The sequence below is a fragment of the Oncorhynchus kisutch genome, linkage group LG30, assembly GCF_002021735.2.
Source record: "Oncorhynchus kisutch isolate 150728-3 linkage group LG30, Okis_V2, whole genome shotgun sequence".
NCBI lineage: Eukaryota > Metazoa > Chordata > Actinopteri > Salmoniformes > Salmonidae > Oncorhynchus > Oncorhynchus kisutch.
This window is the reverse complement of record NC_034203.2, coordinates 30,822,545-30,842,400: the sequence shown is the minus strand read 5'-3', so window position 1 is coordinate 30,842,400 and position 19,856 is coordinate 30,822,545. Positions and strand designations below refer to the sequence as shown.

The 19,856-nt window shown below is 43.3% G+C and overlaps 1 protein-coding gene across 1 annotated transcript; it reads right to left on the bottom strand.

Annotated features, from left to right (window-relative positions):
- Positions 1 to 8,919: 8,919 nt before the first annotated feature.
- Positions 8,920 to 16,853, bottom strand: LOC109875170 (angiopoietin-related protein 1-like). The gene is made up of 5 exons (XM_020467392.2): positions 16,511 to 16,853; positions 13,282 to 14,151; positions 11,964 to 12,157; positions 10,473 to 10,743; positions 8,920 to 10,344 (listed from the first exon to the last, which is right to left on the bottom strand). The coding sequence occupies exons 2-5, from the start codon at positions 14,081 to 14,083 to the stop codon at positions 10,157 to 10,159; spliced, it is 1,455 nt and encodes a 484-aa protein (XP_020322981.1). The 5' UTR covers positions 14,084 to 14,151; positions 16,511 to 16,853; the 3' UTR covers positions 8,920 to 10,156.
- Positions 16,854 to 19,856: the final 3,003 nt, after the last annotated feature.

The following is a 19,856-nucleotide window of genomic DNA, read 5'->3' as shown; positions in this document are numbered from 1 at the left end:
TGTATCAATCTTTGACATTTATGAAGAAGGGATTAGTAACTAGTTTTGCCACAAGGAGGGGCCACTGGCCTCGGGGAAAATATTACCGGTAAACTACTGTTGATTCCCCTTCGTGACTTTGCTGAAAGATGCTCCGTTGCTCCCAATACATAACTTCAAGAACTGTCTCTTTGTTGAAGATTTTAAATGAGCAGTATTACATCTAGAAATACTCTCCTGCGTCCTTTAAATGTTTTGGGTTTAGAATATTATATAAAATCATTTAGATTTAAGTGTTCCAAGGTGGTTGGATGAATATATGCACTGGGTGGAGATGTCAGTTTACTATAATATCACTTCTCATAAAATAATTATGCAATAGATTTTTCTATGGCTCCCCTTAAACCCTTTGGTACTGTTCCCTTTACTTTCAGCTCCAGCAGCAGCAGTAGCCTAACCCCTAATTCAGCACATTAGCTCATGAGTTTTCCTCTCCAGGCCAGGGCTGGCCCATAAGGCCCACACTGTTGTTTTCCAGACTTAACTAGGCCATCAAATCAGCTGAGCTCTGAGCAGGAGGGCAGTATTAGGTCTCTTACCAGGGGCCAAACAGACATATTGCCCCAAATTTGAGTCCTTCCTATTATGTCACACATTAAGTAGTCACATTTGGAGCAGGCAGACACATAAGCCACTCCCAAGTGACAAAGCTGGCTCCAAAAAAGTAATGGTTTGGTGGGTGGGTGGGATTGGCAAAAAGAGAGAAAAATTATTTATCTATCTAGAATCTAGAATCATCTACAAATGCATGCCACACTTTGGTTGATGAGGGAGCAAACACAATACCTATGTTTAAGGACATGGGGACTGTGGAAAGCTCTTGCTGACAACTGATATCCTCTGAAGGACAGCTGATAGACATCGAATAGACTAAATACCTGCTAAACTGCAGCCGAAACTGGTTTTAAGATTGAATACAGCTCTTTTCATGGCTCAAGTCTCGCTTTTATTTGTTATCCCTGGATTCGTTTTCTGTGCTCAGATTTGCTCTTGTGTGCTATTAAAATAAATTTCATTAAGCCTTTGCAAAGGCTTCTGTGTTTCACGTCTCACTGAAATATCATACCACGTTTTAGAGTTATTTGAATGAGGGAGGCAAATTCCTCCAGCTGCCTTTGATCCAGTGAGACTTTACAGCTCTCACTGGTTGACTATCAATCTAAAAACGTTATGTCTTAGTGGAGGAGTTACTTATCTCAACTGGCTCAGTTCAGACTCCAGACAGACATGAGCTCTATTAGCTAAATGGTTCTATTTTTATTCAGGGTTATTTTCTTCCCATCTGTATGGATTTGCATCCCTGGTTAATATCATTAGCTGGTTGTGGTTGTGTTGTGACACGTTTGAGGACTGCGTTGGTAGGCATAGATAAATGGACCTCTATAGAGATTCCCAAGAGTGTATGTCTCTCTGAGCAATTGTCGTCACCAGGAACCTGGTGGTTGAAGGTTCCACACATTTTTTCCGAAAGTCTTCCGAGTTTAGCACCGTCATGGTGGTCAAAGACTCCTTTCACCCCTGATGATCCCACAGAGGACCACCAGCCGTCCCCAGAGCCAGGCTGTGGCCAGTGCCTGAGTGTGGTCTCCTCACTGGGGCCAAAGATCTCACCTTCTCCCTTCCAGCTCCTGCATTGGTGGCTCTCTTGTCGGAGGGCGGCAGGTGTGTGGCTAACTGACTATGTAAAGTTTGAGGGTTTATAGTGCAGACAGAGTGACGGGAAGTCTCAGGGTGGATCCACTGCGTGTGTTTTACATAAATGGCGGACGTGAGCATACACACACACGCACGCACGCACGCACACACACACACACACACACACACACACACACACACACACACACACACACACACACACACACACACACACACACACACACACACACACACACACACACACACACACACACACACACACACACACACACACACACAGACAAACAAACAAACACACATGGAACACAGTGATTTTAATAGTAGTGTAGGCAGGGGAATCTGAGCATTTTAACAGCTGCAGAAAGAGCTCTATGTGGTCAGTCCATCTCTCTCCACCACCCTCCTTCATACATAGTTACACACCTTTAAGAGAGGCCCCAGCGCCATCCAATGCAAATATTAGAGAATCTGTAAAGAATGTACCTCAGGCCTCCGGTGGAAAACTCTTTCTCTCTTCCCCACTGTACCATAACATAGCACACGGCCCACAAAAAGACTCAAGCCATGCAAATCAGTTGAGGGACAGAAAGTCTCATACTAATGAATGTACACTAGATCATATTAATTCTCAATCGGCTTATACATATAGACCTCTGACATCTTTCCTTTTCTCACATAAAGAGAATGACCTTGGATGACCTCTCTTAGCCGTCCTCTCCCTAGTTATCACCCTAGTTAAGCTGCTGAATTGTTAAATTTTGCCCATTACAAGCAAAGTGTACAAAGTCAACTGTTCCAATAGGCTTTTAAGGTCTCAGTAATTGTTGTAATAGTTAGTGTGTGTGAACATGTTTAATTAGCTCAGTTTTAAAAACAAGCCCGTAAAACAGTAAAAAGAGTTATGTTTGGTTTATTCCAACTGGTTTCTTTATGTCACTTTTATATTAAACCCTGATGATTGGGCGTGTGCTGTTTAGTCTCTGGCTGTGGTGTATAGTAGTTATATATACTATGTATCAATGATTCTTGAGACCAACGTGATATCATAGGAAAATGTCATCCTGACATGTTTTAGCAAAAAGGTAAAATGTCACAGTAGCTGATGTTTTTCTTAATACAATGCAATCAATGGGAAAATATGTGTGTCTCAGGGTTGACGTTTTTCTCAATACATTGCAGTTATTGGGAAAAGATGAGTGTCACAGGGTTGATGTATTTCTCAATACATTGGAGTCAATTGGAAAAGATTAGTGTCACAGGGTTGATCTCTTGTCTGTCTGTCTCTCTCTCACTCTCTTCTTTATCCCCCTCATTCTCTTTGTTTCACCCCCTTTCCCCCTCTTTCAGCTTCTCTGTCTCTCTCTCTCTCTCTCTCCATCGCTCTCTCCCCCTTCTTTACCTTCCTACACCTCCTCTCATCTCCCTCTCCCTCCTCTCTCCTTCCTCTCTCCTAGTCCCTCCTTCACCCTCTCCCCCTCTCTCTCCCCTTCCCTCACTCTCCCCCTTCTCTCTCTCCTTCCCCCCTACATTCTCTCTACCTCCTTCTTTCCCTGACTCCCCCTCCTCTACTCTCTCTATCCCCTCTCTCTCTCCCTCCTCTCCCTCCCCATCCCTCCTTCACCCCTCTCTCTCTCTCCCCCCTCTTTCCCCCTTCCTCACTCTCCCCCTTTTCTCTCTCTCCTACCCCCTCCATTCACTCTCCTCCTTCTTTCTCTGCCTCCCCCTGCTCTCATCTCTCTCTCTCTCCCTCACTCCCACAAACAGTCAGACATACTCCAACAAACAACCACAGACATGCAGACAGACTTGCAGGCATATACAGACAGTTTCAAGTGAATAAGAATTAATTCAAGAATTTATAGCAAGGCTCTTAGTTTCTAGAACTGCAAGACCATTGTGTTCAATGAAGGTCAAAAATGCTTTTGGGTCTATTAACTTCAAAGTTCATAGGCCCGGGTTCCGCGGTCACAAATTATCTACAATTTGGGAAGATTAAACCTTTTAAACCTTTGAAACCGCACATATGACCCCAATTAGGTCACTTTCTGTAAAATCTGAAATTTAATGTATGGCCCCTATGGACCTTCTTTAACAATGCAAATCTTTACATTAAGAATAGAACGTTCTAGAGGATGGAAGACAGTGTTTTTGTGTAACTGCAGGAAGAGAATAAAGGACCATGTTGAGGATTAATTAAGACACTTCCTGTTGCCACAGGAAGCTGAACCTAAACACAGGGCATCTCTATAAGGTCACGATTGGTTGTGTGCAAAGACGGTTAGGTAGCTCAATCGTAGGGGCGTCATGGCGTTATGTGAGGGCTGTAGGTACTGCCTTTCTATAGAAGAACAGCCTTGTTCTATGTGAGACCAAGTTTTCACTGTGAAGAGTTCATTTCAACTGGTCAGATGTAGGCTTGCATTCATTGGGAGTGTCTGTTGAACGATCCCATGAGTACATTTTGTTTGTAGCTTCGAAAGCACATTAACTCAAGGTCGGGCTTCAAGTGGGGCCTACTTTTCTGTCATATAGTGAGGGGATGTAGTAATTGTTCATTGGATGAAGGCTAGGGTTATGTCAAGGGTTGAGGCCCTAACCGTAACCCTCGCTTCATCTCTATCTTATACTAAACCTAACCCTAACCGTAACCCTCACTTCATCTCTAACTCTAGCGTATGCTAAAAATAGCCTCATCCTAACCCTCGCTTCATCTCTAACTCTAGGTGATACTAAACGTAGCCCTAACACTAACCCTCGCTTCATCTCTAACTCTAGCGTATGCTAAACCTAGCCTCATCCTAACCCTTGCATCATCTCTAACTCTAGCGTATGCTAAACCTAGCCTCATCCTAACCCTCGCTTCATCTCTAACTCTAGCGTATACTAAACCTAGCCCTAAACCTAACCCTCGCTTTATCTCTAACTCTAGTTTATACTAAACCTAGCCCTAATCCTAACCCTCGCTTCATCTCTAACTCTAGTTTATACTAAACCTAACGCTATAACCGTAACCCTCGCTTCATCTCTAACTCTAGTTTATATTAAACGTAGCCCTAATCTTAACCCTTGCTTCATCTCTAACTCTAGCTTTTACTAAACCTAGCCTCAACGCTAACCCTCGCTTCATCTCTAACTTTAGCTGATACTAAACCGAGCCCTAACCCTTGCTTCATCTCTACCTCTAGCGCATACTAAACCTAGCCTCAACCCTAACCGTCACTTCATCTCTAACTGTAGTTTATACTAAACCTAGCCCTAATCCTAACCCTAGCTTCATCTCTAACTCTAGCTTATAATAAACCTAGCCCTAACCCTATCCCTAATCCTCGCTTCATTTCTAACTCCAGCTAATACTAAACATAGCTCTAAACCTAACCCTCGCTTCATCTCTAACTCTAGCTTATACTGAACCTAGCCCTAACCCTCGCTTCATGTCTAACTCTAGTTTATACTAAACGTAGCCCTAATCTTAACCCTCCTTTCATCTCTATCTCTAGCTATTAGTAAACCTCAACCCTAACCCTCGATTCATCTCTAACTCTAGCTGATACTAAACCTAGCCCTAATCCGTGCTTCATCTCTACCGCATGCTAAACCTAGTCTCAACCCTAACCCTCGCTTCATCTCTAACTCTAGCTGATACTAAACGTAGCCCTAACACTAACCCTCGCTTCATCTCTAACTCTAGCGTATGCTAAACCTAGCCTCATCCTAACCCTCGCTTCATCTCTAACTCTAGCGTATACTAAACCTAGCCCTAAACCTAACCCTCGCTTTATCTCTAACTCTAGTTTATACTAAACCTAGACCTAATCCTAACCCTCGCTTCATCTCTAACTCTAGTCTATACTAAACCTAGCCCTAATCCTAACCCTCGCTTCATCTCTAACTCTAGTTTATACTAAACCTAACGCTAAAACCGTAACCCTCGCTTCATCTCTAACTCTATCTTATACTAAACGTAGCCCTAATCTTAACCCTTGCTTCATCTCTAACTCTAGCTATTACTAAACCTAGCCTCAACCCTAACCCTCGCTTCATTTTTAGCTCTAGCTGATACTAAACCTAGCCCTAACCCTTGCTTCATCTCTACCTCTAGCGTATACTAAACCTAGCCTCAACCCTAACCCTCGCTTCATCTCTAACTGTAGTTTATACTAAACCTAGCCCTAATCCTAACCCTAGCTTCATCTCTAACTCTAGCTTATAATAAACCTAGCCCTAACCCTATCCCTAATCCTCGCTTCATTTCTAACTCCAGCTAATACTAAACATAGCTCTAAACCTAACCCTCTTTTCATCTCTAACTCTGGCTTATACTGAACCTAGCCCTAACCCTCTCTTCATCTCTAACTCTAGCTTATACTGAACCTAGCCCTAACCCCAACCCTAACCGTAGCCCTCGCTTCATCTCTAAATCTAGTTTATACTAAACCTAGCCCTAAACCTAACGCTCGCTTCATCTCTAACTCTACCTTATACTAAACCTAGCTTCAACCCTAACCGTTGCTTCATCTCTAACTCTAGTTTATACTAAACCTAGCCCTAACCCTAACCCTTGCTTCATCTCTAACTCTAGCTTATAATAAACCTAGCCCTAACCCTATCCCTAATCCTTGCTTAATTTCTAACTCCAGCTAATCCTAACCTAGCATTAAACCTAACCCTCACTTCATCTCTAACTCTAGCTTATACTAAACCTAGCCTAACCCCTAACCTGCTCTTCATCTCTAACTATAGCTGATACTAAACCTAGCCTCAACCCTCGCTTCATCTCTAATTCTATTTCATACTAAACCTAGCCCTAACCCTCGCTTCATCTCTAACTATAGCTTATACAAAACCTAGCCCTAACCCTCGCTTCATCTCTAACTCTAGCTTATACTTAAACTAGCCCTAACCCTCGCTTCATCTCTAACTATAGCTGATACTAAACCTAGCCTCAACCCTCGCTTCATCTCTAATTCTATTTCATACTAAACCTAGCCCTATCCCTATCCCTAATCCTCGCTTGATTTCTAACGCCAGCAAATTCTAAACCTAGTCCTAAACCTAACCCTCGCTTCATCTCTAACTCTAGCATATACTAAACCATCCTAACCCTCGCATCATCTCTAACTCTAGGTGATACTAAACCTAGCCTCAACCCTCGCTTCATCTCTAATTCTATTTCATACTAAACCTAGCCCTAACCCTCGCTTCATCTCTAACTCTATCTTATACAAAACCTAGCCCTAACCCTCGCTTCATCTCTAACTCTAGTTTAAACTTAATCTAGCCCTAACCCTCGCTTCATCTCTAACTATCTTATACTAAACCTAGCCCTAACCCTAACCCTCGCTTCATCTCTAACTCTAGCTTATACTGAACCTAGCACTAACCCTCGCTTCATCTCTAACTCTAGCATATACTAAACCTAGCCCTAACCCTCGATTCATCTCTAACTCTAGCTTATACTTAAACTAGCCCTAACCCTCGCTTCATCTCTAACTATCTTATACTAAACCTACCCTAACCCTAACCCTCGCTTCATCTCTAACGCCAGCAAATTCTAAACCTAGCCCTAAACCTAACCCTCGCTTCATCTCTAACTCTAGCATATACTAAACCATCCTAACCCTCGCATCATCTCTAACTCTAGGTGATACTAAACCTAGCCTCAACCCTCGCTTCATCTCTAATTCTATTTCATACTAAACCTAGCCATAACCCTCGCTTCATCTCTAACTCTAGCTTATACAAAACCTAGACCTAACCCTAACCCTCGCTTCATCTCTAACTCTAGTTTATACTAAACCTAGCCCTAAACCTAACCCTCGCTTCATCTCTAACTCTAGCTTATACTAAACCTAGCCCTGACCCTAACCCTCGCTTCATCTCTAACTCTAGCTTATACTAAACCTAGCCCTAGCCCTAATCCTAACCCTCGCTTCATCTCTAACTCTAGTTTATACAAACCTAGCCCTAATCCCAACCCTCGCTTAATCTCTAACTCTAGCTTATACTAAACCTAGCCCTAACCCTAAAACTTGCTTCATCTCTAACTCTAGCTTATACTAAACCTAGCCTCAACCCTTACTTCATCTCTAACTCTAGCTGATACTAAACCTAGCCATAACCCTTGCTTCATCTCTACCTCTAGAGTATACTAAACCTAGCCTCAACCCTAACCCTCGCTTCATCTCTAACTGTAGTTTATACTAAACCTAGCCCTAATCCTAACCCTAGCTTCATCTCTAACTCTAGCTTATAATAAACCTAGCCCTAACCCTATCCCTAATCCTCGCTTCATTTCTAACTCCAGCTAATACTAAACATAGCTCTAAACCTAACCCTCGCTTCATCTCTAACTCTAGCTTATACTAAACCTAGCCCTAACCCTCTCTTCATCTCTAACTCTAGCTTATACTGAACCTAGCCTTAACCCTCGCTTCATGTCTAACTCTAGTTTATACTGAACCTAGCCCTAACCCTAACCGTAGCCCTCGCTTCTTCTCTAAATCTAGCTTATACTAAACCTAGCCCTAAACCCAACCCTCGCTTTATCTCTAACTCTACCTTATACTAAACCTAGCTTCAACCCTAACCGTTGCTTCATCTCTAACTCTAGTTTATACTAAACCTAGCCCTAACCCTAACCCTTGCTTCATCTCTAACTGTAGTTTATACTAAACCTAGCCCTAACCCTAACCCTTGCTTCATCTCTAACTCTAGCTTATAATAAACCTAGCCCTAACCCTATCCCTAATCCTTGCTTAATTTCTAACTCCAGCTAATCCTAACCTAGCATTAAACCTAACCCTCGCTTCATCTCTAACTCTATCTTATACTAAACCTACCCTCAACCCTAACCCTAACCCTAACCCTCGCCATAACCTTATCCCTAATTTCTTGTCCACATCTCCGAGCCAAGATGTGGAGGGCTAGAGTTATGGCTAGATTTGACATACGTGTCAATACTGTGACACTCACCTTTTCCCATTGACTGCAATTTATTGACATCAGATTGAATTGGTTGACACTTATCTTTCCCCATTGACTCCAATGTATTGACATAAACGACAACCCTGTGACACTCAACTTTTTCGTTGAATGCAATGCATTGACATAATTGTCAACCCTGTGGCACTCATGTTTTCACAATGACTGCAATGTATTGAGAAAAACATCAACCCAGTGGCATTTGGATGACGTTTTCAGGCTGATAATGGGCTGTTCAGGCAGCATCAAAACTCATGATAATACATTTTTTTCAGTCATGAATCAGTCCCTTTTATTAATTCCCATTGACTTTCAAGTTTTGTGATATGGATGTGTATGTAGTGTGCCGTGTGTTGCAGGCCAATCAGTCAGAGGAACCCGCTGGTCTCCTCTTCTGGGATCGGTTTCCCTCCAGATACAGCCTGTTCTACCGGTGATTACAGACCACAGGGAGTCGTGACTTTTTCAATGAAATATATTCAAAAACATATAGCCCAAGCACTTTTGTATGGAAAGAATGTACATTTCTCTGTAAAGGAAAAAAGATCACTTGGAAATTTGGACAGATTCCATTCCAGTTCCCCCCTCCCCCTCTCACCCACTTTTCTTTCTCTTTCCCTCTCCCCCAACCTTTCCTCCCCCTCTCCTTCTCTTCTTCCCTTCTCTCGGTCCTGTATGGCTTTCAGCAATGTGTTTCTCGCTGGCTGTTCCAATGCCTCTCACTAACTCTCTGCTTCGTCTGCATTTTTTAAGTCTCCAAAACCACACAAAACAAACCATAATTCCTTTTCTTTTTTTCCATTAATACTTGTTTTGACTCTGATTCGTATTGAAATTTGATCAACAGCAAAATTAGAAAAACATCCACACAGCCTGGAGTACATAAGTCAGCTGTGAAAGCGCAATACATGATGCATGATGCACAACTATAGTGAATAGAAAAGCCAATGTTTTCTGTTGGATGAGTTACAGCTTCACCTTGGCCTTGCCTGGTTTATTTCAAACATATAAAAAAAGAAATCATAAAAGCATCAGAAGATGGAGAAGTTGGAACAAAGTAGATTGAATGCTTTCTTAAGAAGTTATTACAACTAAAGATATTTACACACCTCTAAAATAGGCAACATTTTACCTCTAGTGTCTAGAATGGATATACAGTATCAATGCCATACCATGGGTCAGTTGTTTTGATTTCTTCTCCATTGTAACTGATATGTCTGGTATTCCTTGCTCTAATTCTAGTGCTGCCAGTGATGCCTGGATATTAGTAGTTTCTAAAGGAAGTGCTGAGGGTCTCTAGGCCTGCAGGAAAAACATGTCGTCTGCCTGCAAATTAGCTTCACATGTGAAATACTATACCACCTCACACAATGAGGTCACACAATGTTTGTAGTCAATGTCTGTGAGTGGGTTTGAGATAGGCAGTACTGTACATGTGTTGGTTGAGGGTTAAGATGGTCATGGTTCTCTCTCTCTAGTCTCAGTCTATGGGTCTGACCATCATGCGGACTCCCTTCATAGAGTAGAATCCTCCGCCGTAGTCCGCCCAGAAGATTCCGTCCTGAAACTTGCTGCGATAGACCCCACCGGAGTACCAAACACCGTTCAGATTGGCCTGGCCACAGGAGTTGTACCACCAGCCTCCCTTATGGAAGTGTGCACAGTTACCTGCATCGAGAGAATATAAATAGTCCATTAAAAAATACCCATTCAGTTTGGCTCATATGCGTTCTTAAGGACCTACTGGATGTCTTAGGTGTTTAGTCAACAATGTATCATTTGATCGATTGACCCACCTGAGAAGGCGTCCTTGTCTTGGTCCAGTGTGGTGAACTGCTTGCCGTTGTGGCTGCTGAGTGAGTCACCAGCATTTCCCTGATAGGTGCCCAGCCTCAGGCGGTAGCCCTCGCTCTCAGGCTCCAGGTGAAAGCTGCTGTACTCAGCATACACCTTCTTCCCCACCCAGTCTTCTAGCTCCACTAGAAGTCTGTAGTCAGACTGCTTCCCTAAGTTGTAGATCCCAAGCAACCCCAGCCAGTACTCACCGTCTATGTTGCCAAATCCATTCTGAGAAAGGAGGGGACAGAGATAAAAAAAAATTCATTGGTTTTGTAGTCAGAGTGGTTTAAAAAGAGGAATGTTAAAATAAGGAATAATGTAAATCAACTTTTGTCAAAAAGTACGTTTGGAAGACAAGACAAGTAATCTTGGCCAATCATTTAATTTACTTTTTGATTCTCCTGCAAGTTAGTATTAATCTTCCTTGGACATAATAATATATAAGACAAACAATCATTTGATATTCGCATTGAATTACTCTACTGTAATTAAAATTGGCTATACAGATGAAACTAAAGACATTGTGGAATCCATACTGGAAAATAATAAGCATCAATCTTAGAAATGGGGGCTTTCATTGTTCATATTTCAACCCCAAACAACAGTTGGAATCTCTGCTAATGGTGATGACACTGGCCCCCCTGTGAGTGCTGAAAAACCATGACCAATCTGTACCTGGCTGTTCTCCTCAGAGCACTTCAACACTAAATGGCTGTGGTCTGATTTGGTTTCTGATTGCGAATTAAGTAGTCCAGCCGGGTATTATGATTGTCCTGGGGCTCCACTACAGCTGTGTGTGTGTGTGTGTGTGTGTGTGTGTGTGTGTGTGTGTGTGTGTGTGTGTGTGTGTGTGTGTGTGTGTGTGTGTGTGTGTGTGTGTGTGTGTGTGTGTGTGTGTGTGTGTATGTGTGTGTTCGCGTGTGTATGCATGCGTACGTGTTTATACAGTATGTGGTGGATTGGTGGTGAGAGATTGATTCACAACCACTCATCTATGTCGAGGAGAGTTATTAAGTTCCAGTTAAACATACGCTAGCTAGCCTGGCAGAGCTATATGGAACACAAAATCAAATCTTCAAGCAAGAAGCAAGGCCAACGCAGATACAGTTCATCCTTAAGATGTACTAGATGGATGTAGCTAGCAGAGCTGTGGTGGTTTGGAACGTAAATGTTGGAGATTGAGCGGTGGAACATACCTTCCTGCTGGGTCTTCCTATGTTTCATAGTGGCAATCTCAAACTTAATTTCTTCAGCATGAATACGCTGAAACACACATTATATTATATTATAAGTGAAAACACAAGGGGACCAGGCCTTGGAAAGGATCCCGAGACACCAGACCAGATGAGTTCCTTTGGATAGGTCATTTAATGGCACCATTGTTGTCTCTGGCTTAAAGGTTTTGTAAGAAGAGATTGGACAGGCAGAGGTGTCTTTGTCATTGTCACCTTGTAGGCGTCCCAGTTCCTGAAGAAGTTGACGGAGCCATCCCTCCTGCTCTGGATGACAGTCCAGCCTCCGTTGTCCAGGCCCTGCTCACACCACACCTGCATGGGCCTCTCTGCCTCGTCAGGTTTCAGCAGGTACATACCGCTGGTGCTATGGCCAGCCTCCTGCGCCTGAAGACAGTCCCTGAAAGGACCTGGGGCAGGATGGATGGAGGGATGAAGGGAGAGATGGAGGCAGAGATGGAGGAAAGGGGAAGAGATGGAGGGATGGGGAAGAGATGAAGGAACAGAGGGAGTGAAGGAGGGATGTATCTGTTACAGACCTTTAATCACCAACCAGATGTAGGCAGCTAAACCAGTGAGTGTGTTTATTATTCTAGTTTACCTCTTACTACAGTTCATTTGTTATACATTTGTCTTAGAGAAGATGTGGACAGTTAAAAACAGTGACTCACTGGTCTCACATTTTAACGTCTAGGTCTGATTTACATTTGGTTGAGTTGTCAATTAACGTGAGTTCAACGTGAAATCATTCAAAACATTTAATCAGGATTTAGGTTCAACTTTGGGTGGAAAAAAAGACTAAGTTCCTTTATGTTGATGACTTTTTGAAAATCCAATCAGTTTTCCACATTGATTCAACATCACCTTGAATTTTTTTCTTGAAATGACGTGGAAACGATGTTGATTGAACCAGTTTTTGCCCAGTGGGTAAATTGTTTAATGTGAGATGAATATTTTCCTAGTTTATAGAGGAGTGTAGCTACTGTATTAGTCTGTATTAGCCTGAGCAAGCAGTGGTGAAGTAAACCAGAAGTGCTGCTACTTTGTGGTTAGGGGAAGGAAACCATGTCATTCCATCCTGGCTTCTGTCCATGCTTAGCATGAGAGGGAGCAGTCCTGGAGAGGGTTTGCTTTCATACAGAGCTGCCTTCAAATCACACATGCTTTATTATTCTAAATGTGTCAGGAATTTTGGTTGATGAGTAGAATCGCACAGGCTTTTCCTTTCTCTTTTCTTTCTTCTGATTTTAGACAAGACCACATTTTTATTTCCATCGAGGTCTTTTCTGGTGAGCAGCACCAAACCTAGTTCCAGCTGAACCTAGTTCCAGCTGATATGCAAATGTTTCATAATAAATACTCAGTCTAAGAAGAAAATGAACCTGCTGTTCCATTCATACACCCATTGGTCTGAGGTTGTGAGGTTAATTTAGAAATACCTGTTTTACCCTTGGCACCAACCACCCACTCACCCACCCAGACATCCCACCAACCACCCAACCTATTAAATGACTCAATCAATCAGTTCCCTCACCCTCTGCGCTGAAGTTGCCCTGCGGAGCCGTCCGGAGCTCCAGGGTGCCTCCTGTGGGTGCCGGCCCCACTCGGGAGCCCCTGTCTCTGGGGAACGCCCGGCTATGGTCCCTCTGGATCTCGTTGGTGAACCTTGGGATGCTAACCGGTATGTTCTCCGGCACTACCTGTACCAGCGGTGGGCCCTGAGGAGGCTGCTCCTGCCGCCGGCCGTACACCTGTAAACAGCGCTCCTCCAGGGCACCAATCAGAACCGACTGGTTGTTGACCATGGCAGAGAGCGTGGCGTAGCGGACCTCCAGGTCGCGGTAGCGGGCGGCCAGACGTAGGGACTCTGCTGTGGCGTTGAGAATGCGTCCCTCCAGCTGAGCCAGCTCCAGAGAGTTGTCTCTCTTCCTGATGATCTCATGAAGCAGCTGCATGTAAAGCTGGGTCACCCTGGAGTTCATGTTCCTGCTCTCCTTCCTCAGCAGCTTCATCTCGTTCACCATGTTCCCGTCCACATCCACCACCAGCTTCAGGTTGTCCATCTCCCGTCTCTGTTTGGAGAGCAGGTCCCTCACTGCCGCCACGTCCAGGCGGGTCACGCGATCCTTGTCCGTGTGTAGGCCCCGGCTGGCGCAGATGGGCCCTGTGATCTTCTGCTCAGGGACCAGGAAGGTGTACGAGCACTTTTTGGGTGGTTCTCCTGTGTCCTCTGGGGCCCTCCGTCTCCGGGTCAGAATGGGGGATCTGAGGCCCTCACTGCTGCCCCAGACAGACAGCCCAAGCAGGACAAACAGACATAAAGCTCTGGGCCCCATGGTCAGTCTCTTGGTTACTCTTCTCTTCTTCCGTTCCTCTACAGCTGACGGCTGTGTCACTGTTGCATCTAAAACACAGACGGGAAAGCGGGGCAATATGTGGTTGAATTCTTAGCAGTGGTGTGTGCAAGTATGCAGAAATAGGTTATCACAACTCCAATTCTGGCTTCAGTTCATTTACTCTTGGGTGTTCCTTCATGCTACTGAGCGTGTTTGGTTAGCTCCTGTTATCATCTCCCCTGCTTAATCAAGCTTCTCCAAAAGCTTCCAGGTTGTATCTTTAGATTTGAGAAAAGGGCTAAAGAAAACATTTGTATTATTATGTGGAGGGATACTGTTCGAAAAGGTCTGTACTCTTCCATAAAAAAGTCTGAAAACCAAGTAGAGAATTTTTGTTAGGCATTAAAGGAAGGCAAACATGTAGGCCCAAATCTAAATAAAATATTAAGGTCTCGGAGAGACCTGTGCACCTCTTTGGCACCAGTTGGAGGACAATGATTGTTTCAGAATGACCCATTTTACTCTCATCCTATTTCGTCTGGCTGGCCTAAATATGGAGACATTTGGTATCGGCTGAAGTTGGTACAGAATTAAAGAGCTGGATGTGTGAGACTGTGAACATGAATCTCCTGGTTTATGAGTAATGTTTTCTGGGAATCTATTTTAAGAGGAGAGGCTCACATTTTTAACTTATTGGTCTTTACAAAGAATGGAGAGCAGGGAGGGGTGCTGTTAAAAAATGCATGTTAAGTGAAAGACCCCTCCTTTTCAAAAGATAGCTTGGCTTGCCTCCGGGCATTCAGATTGCTAACAGCGGGCCAAACGTTAGACTGATGTTGCACTTCAGCCAAACTACAACTAGAAGGGCGTATGCAGAGGATGTGGGCCAAAAAGGTTAAATAACCCTCAACCATCCAACACTTTTGACAGGCGCACATTATGACCTACTTCACATCAATAGGCTACCCATCAAAACAAATCCCCTGGATTCAAACATACTGAGGAAGCAAGGACTCACTGTCTCTTGAATGGAAAAAGCAGTTGGGGCCCTCAATAATTTCTGCCTGCGGTCTTTCATGAAATATTCTAAGCTGCATTGAAGGTTCCAACAATACTTAATGGGAAGATGGTGGCAGTATTACCTAAACCAAAATGGCTGTGGTGACAAAATTGTTCCCTTTATCACTGTCAAGAGAGAGAAACATTGTTTTACTGCCTGGCTTTGGCAGTAGACAACATACATTTTCTTCATGTATGTACTATTGATTTAGTTATTTGTCATTACCAGTACAGCACTGGAAATCCATTCATTTCCTTTGTGTCAGGCTTTCAGACAAATCAAATCAAAAACACCCAAATACAGACTAACAGATGGAAAATAGTTTTAAGGAAAGTTGGAGGAGAGATTTTGAAAGTGATATTAGAATTTGAGACTTGTTCTTGAGCATAAGCCATCAGCTGTCTCTCTCCTTCTTTTAGTAAAAACACTCATTCATAATCACTCTCAATAATTTGGCTTCAGTGATTGACCCTTCTTAAAAGTTAGTCCCAAACCCCAATTACAGACTCAGATAAGTGACAATGTTTACACAAAAGGCTCAGTATGAGAATCACAGGACTATTAATCTAATAGTGTGTTATTACTGCTATATGTGTCTGTCGCTAACAGCCTAGGCCTGCTGGTCTTCATCAAGTCAGCCACAGTCAGAGCATTACATTTTTAATTGACTTATAAAAAAAGTATCCAAAGTACATTTTCCTACTCAGGCAGAGCCAGACCAATAGCTCATCAATATTAATGGGGCGGTTTGCATCCAGACAGGTCAAACTTGCGGTGACTGTCCTACAGTACAGTAGGCTAGCAGAGGACAGTGCCAGTCTTTGGGGTAAATGCCCTCCAGTGCCAGCGGGTCACTGGCTGTTCTGTTGTGACTCAAGTGTGTCTGTCCATTCACTGGCAGGCCCAGGGGGGATGTTTGCTCAGTCTTTTTTCCCCTACCTTGTATCTGTCTAATAGCTGACGCTTGTAAGTTAATAAACCATTGATAACAGTTAATACACCTTTAACAGCAGCTACTAAAGAGGTAATAAACAGAAAATAAATTAGCACACGAGTGTATTACAACAAATAAATGAACAATTCATTGTGGTGAATGGTGCCAGTTCTGGGAGGCTTCTATTAAAGTACAAGCCCTTTGTAATGACATTTCTACAAAATAAACTACTTAAATATAATAGACCGCAATTTGGTAATCACAGAAAATAAACAACCACGTACCCATGGCGATGACAAATACGATCTACAAACTATCTCTGGTCTGAACAATACCGGAACTGGAATTTGCCATTGAGGCATCTGTTGAACAAAGTTTAAGAAAAGACACACAGGACAGTATAGGCCACAGGAAAAGAAAAGTGTGTACACACCTGTAGCTATGTGTGAAGACAGCCTGTGCGTCTCAACGTTGTTTGCTTCTTCTGCTGGTGCTTGTCAGAGGCTTGTGGGGGCCGATGTCTCAGTCTCAGTTGTGGCTCCTGTATAGTGGCATGCTCTTCACTCTCCTGCCTTCTCCTTAGTACTGGTCTCTCTGTCTCTCTCTAGCCTCACAAACTGGTTACTGAATGTCTGTGCAGACACACACACACACACTCACAGTAGGATGGAGGCTGGTCCAGAAAGTTTGAGCTAGCCTGGGGGGATGGTGAGTTTTTCCCTCTGGAGTGGTAGGTTGTCCTGCCTACTCCCTCTGTCATAGTGCTCCTAAAGAATAACATAACTCCTCCTATTATAAGGTTCCAATTGCTAATGAAAGAAAAAAAGAAAAAGAGCAAAATCCACTAAGCCTGGGTGCCTGGAATTGGTGTGTGGTGATGACACCCACTCAGGATCACACACACATACTCACTCTTGCCATTGCAGCTTAGAGCATGGAATATGTCTCACTCACACAAACTCTCTCTCAGTCAGGCATAAATTCAATCTGTGGTTAAACTAGGAAACTTTCCCATATACGCCATACACACACTTGTTATTAACAACTCTCAATCAATTTTATTTTAGCAAAGCTCTTTGAACATTTCTCTGTCATACATACTCCATCTCTGTCAAAAACACTGGTCCTAGAAGTCCTCTTAGAAGAACTGATCTTAGGGATATTGGCAGCTGTGTTTATTTGGCTACGGACACAACATGTGGAGGTCTTAGCAGACAAAGACGTCTTTAGACAAAATGTTTGGGACGTAAATCCCAAGGGAGGAAATCATTTTGAGTGTGGGAGAAGGGTATCACTTGGAAGATACTGGGATGGGGGACTATTACATTTTCTTGACTGCGGTGTGTGTGTTTATATGTTTTATTTTTTCTCAAAGGTGGTCGTTTGAATATATAAAGAGGTCTCTAAATAAATTATATCAGAATGTAGAAGCACTTAACTCTGGAGAAAAGGTCCCTTATGAATGTGAAGGACACACACGAAGCATGTAGCATTTATTTATTATATATATATTTTTATTTAACTAGGCAAGTCAGTTAAGAACAAATGATTATTTACAATGACGGCCTAGCTCGGCCAAACCCAGACGACGCTGGGCCAATTGTGCGCTGCCCAATGGAACTCCCAATCAAGGCAGGTTGTGATACAGCCTAGCAATTGATTTCATGCTTTCTCCAGCCCTCAAAACACTTTAAGGAACCTGTTACAAATCACATGCACAGATTATATTTTATTATTTTATTTTATTTTATTTGAATAAAAAAGTAAAGTCAGGAATTATAGTCAATGAAATAGATTGTTCTGTCGGATTTAGACACTGTACTTTTTTAGAAATGGTGTTTTATATTTTTATTTAACCTTTAATTACTAGACAAGTCAGTTAATAAGAACAAATTCTTATTTACAATGACGGCCTTGTGCACCGCCCTATGGGACTCCCAATCCCGGCAGGATGTGGTACAGCCTAGATGTGATACTGTAGGCTAGTGACTTTTATTTTTTACATTTTATTTCACCTTTATTTAACCAGGTAGGCTAGTTGAGAAAAAGTTCTCATTTACAACTGCGACCTGGCCAAGATAAAGATAGCAGTGTGAACAGACAACACAGAGTTACACATGGAGTAAACAATTAACAAGTCAATAACACAGTAGAAAAAAAAAGAAAAAAAAGAGAGTCTATATACATTGTGTGCAAAAGGCATGAGGAGGTAGGCGAATAATTACAATTTTGCAGATTAACACTAGAGTGATAAATGATCAGATGGTCATGTACAGGTAGAGATACTGGTGTGCAAAAGAGCAAAAAAGTAAATAAATATAAACAGTATGGGGATGAGGTAGGTAAATTGGGTGAGCTATTTACCGATAGACTATGTACAGCTGCAGCGATCGGTTAGCTGCTCAGATAGCAGATGTTTGAAGTTGGTGAGGGAGATAAAAGTCTCCAACTTCAGCGATTTTTGCAATTCGTTCCAGTCACAGGCAGCAGAGAACTGGAATGAAAGGCGGCCAAATGAGGTGTTGGAGCACGTGCTACGGGTGGGTGTTGCCATCGTGACCAGTGAACTGAGATAAGGTGGAGCTTTACCTAGCATGGACTTGTAGATGACCTGGAGCCAGTGGGTCTGGCAACGAATATGTAGCGAAGGCCAGACGACTAGAGCATACAGGTCGCAGTGGTGGGTGGTATAAGGTGCTTTAGTAACAAAACGGATGGCACTGTGATAAACTGCATCCAGTTTGCTGAGTAGAGTATTGGAAGCTATTTTGTAGATGACATCGCCGAAGTCAAGGATCGGTAGGATAGTCAGTTTTACTAGGGTAAGTTTGGCGGCGTGAGTGAAGGAGGCTTTGTTGCGGAATAGAAAGACGACTCTAGATTTGATTTTAGATTGGAGATGTTTGATATGAGTCTGGAAGGAGAGTTTACAGTCTAGCCAGACACCTAGGTACTTATAGATGTCCACATATTCTAGGTCGGAACCATCCAGGGTGGTGATGCTAGTCGGGCGTGCGGGTGCAGGCAGCGAACGGTTGAAAAGCATGCATTTGGTTTTACTAGCGCTTAAGAGCAGTTGGAGGCCACGGAAGGAGTGTTGTATGGCGTTGAAGCTCATTTGGAGGTTAGATAGCAGAGTGTCCAAGGAAGGGCCGGAAGTATACAGAATGGTGTCGTCTGCGTAGAGGTGGATCAGGGAATCTGTGGCACCCACATAGAGACTGCCAGAGGACCAGACAACATGCCCTCCGATTTGACACACGGAACTCTGTCTGCAAAGTAGTTGGTGAACCAGGCAAGGCAGTCGTTAGAAAAACCGAGGCTACTGAGTCTGCCGATAAGAATATGGTGATTGACAGAGTCGAAAGCCTTGGCCAGGTCGATGAAGACGGCTGCACAGTACTGTCTTTTATCGATGGCGGTTATGATATCGTTTAGTACCTTGAGCGTGGCTGAGGTGCACCAGTGACCGGCTCAGAAACCAGATTGCACAGCGGAGAAGGTACGGTGGGATTCGAGATGGTCAGTGACCTGTTTTTTGACTTGGCTTTCGAAGACCTTAGATAGGCAGGGCAGGATGGATATAGGTCTGTAACAGTTTGGGTCCAGGGTGTCTCCCCCTTTGAAGAGGGGGATGACTGCGGCAGCTTTCCAATCCTTGGGGATCTCAGACGATATGAAAGAGAGCTTGAACAGGCTGGTAATAGGGGTTGCGACAATGGTGTGCGGATAGTTTCAGAAATAGAGGGTCCAGATTGTCAAGCCCAGCTGATTTGTAC

What these genes read in the sequence shown, in the direction of transcription:
- LOC109875170 (XM_020467392.2), bottom strand. Translation starts at nt 14,083, where the DNA reads ATGGGGCCCAGAGCTTTATGTCTGTTTGTCCTGCTTGGGCTGTCTGTC. An exon ending in GGGCAACTTCAGCGCAGAGG is followed by an intron (nt 12,158 to 13,281) that starts GTGAGGGAACTG and finishes ATCCTGCCCCAG; the next exon opens with GTCCTTTCAGGGACTGTCTT. An exon ending in GGAACTGGGACGCCTACAAG is followed by an intron (nt 10,744 to 11,963) that starts GTGACAATGACA and finishes CTCCTTTCTCAG; the next exon opens with AATGGATTTGGCAACATAGA.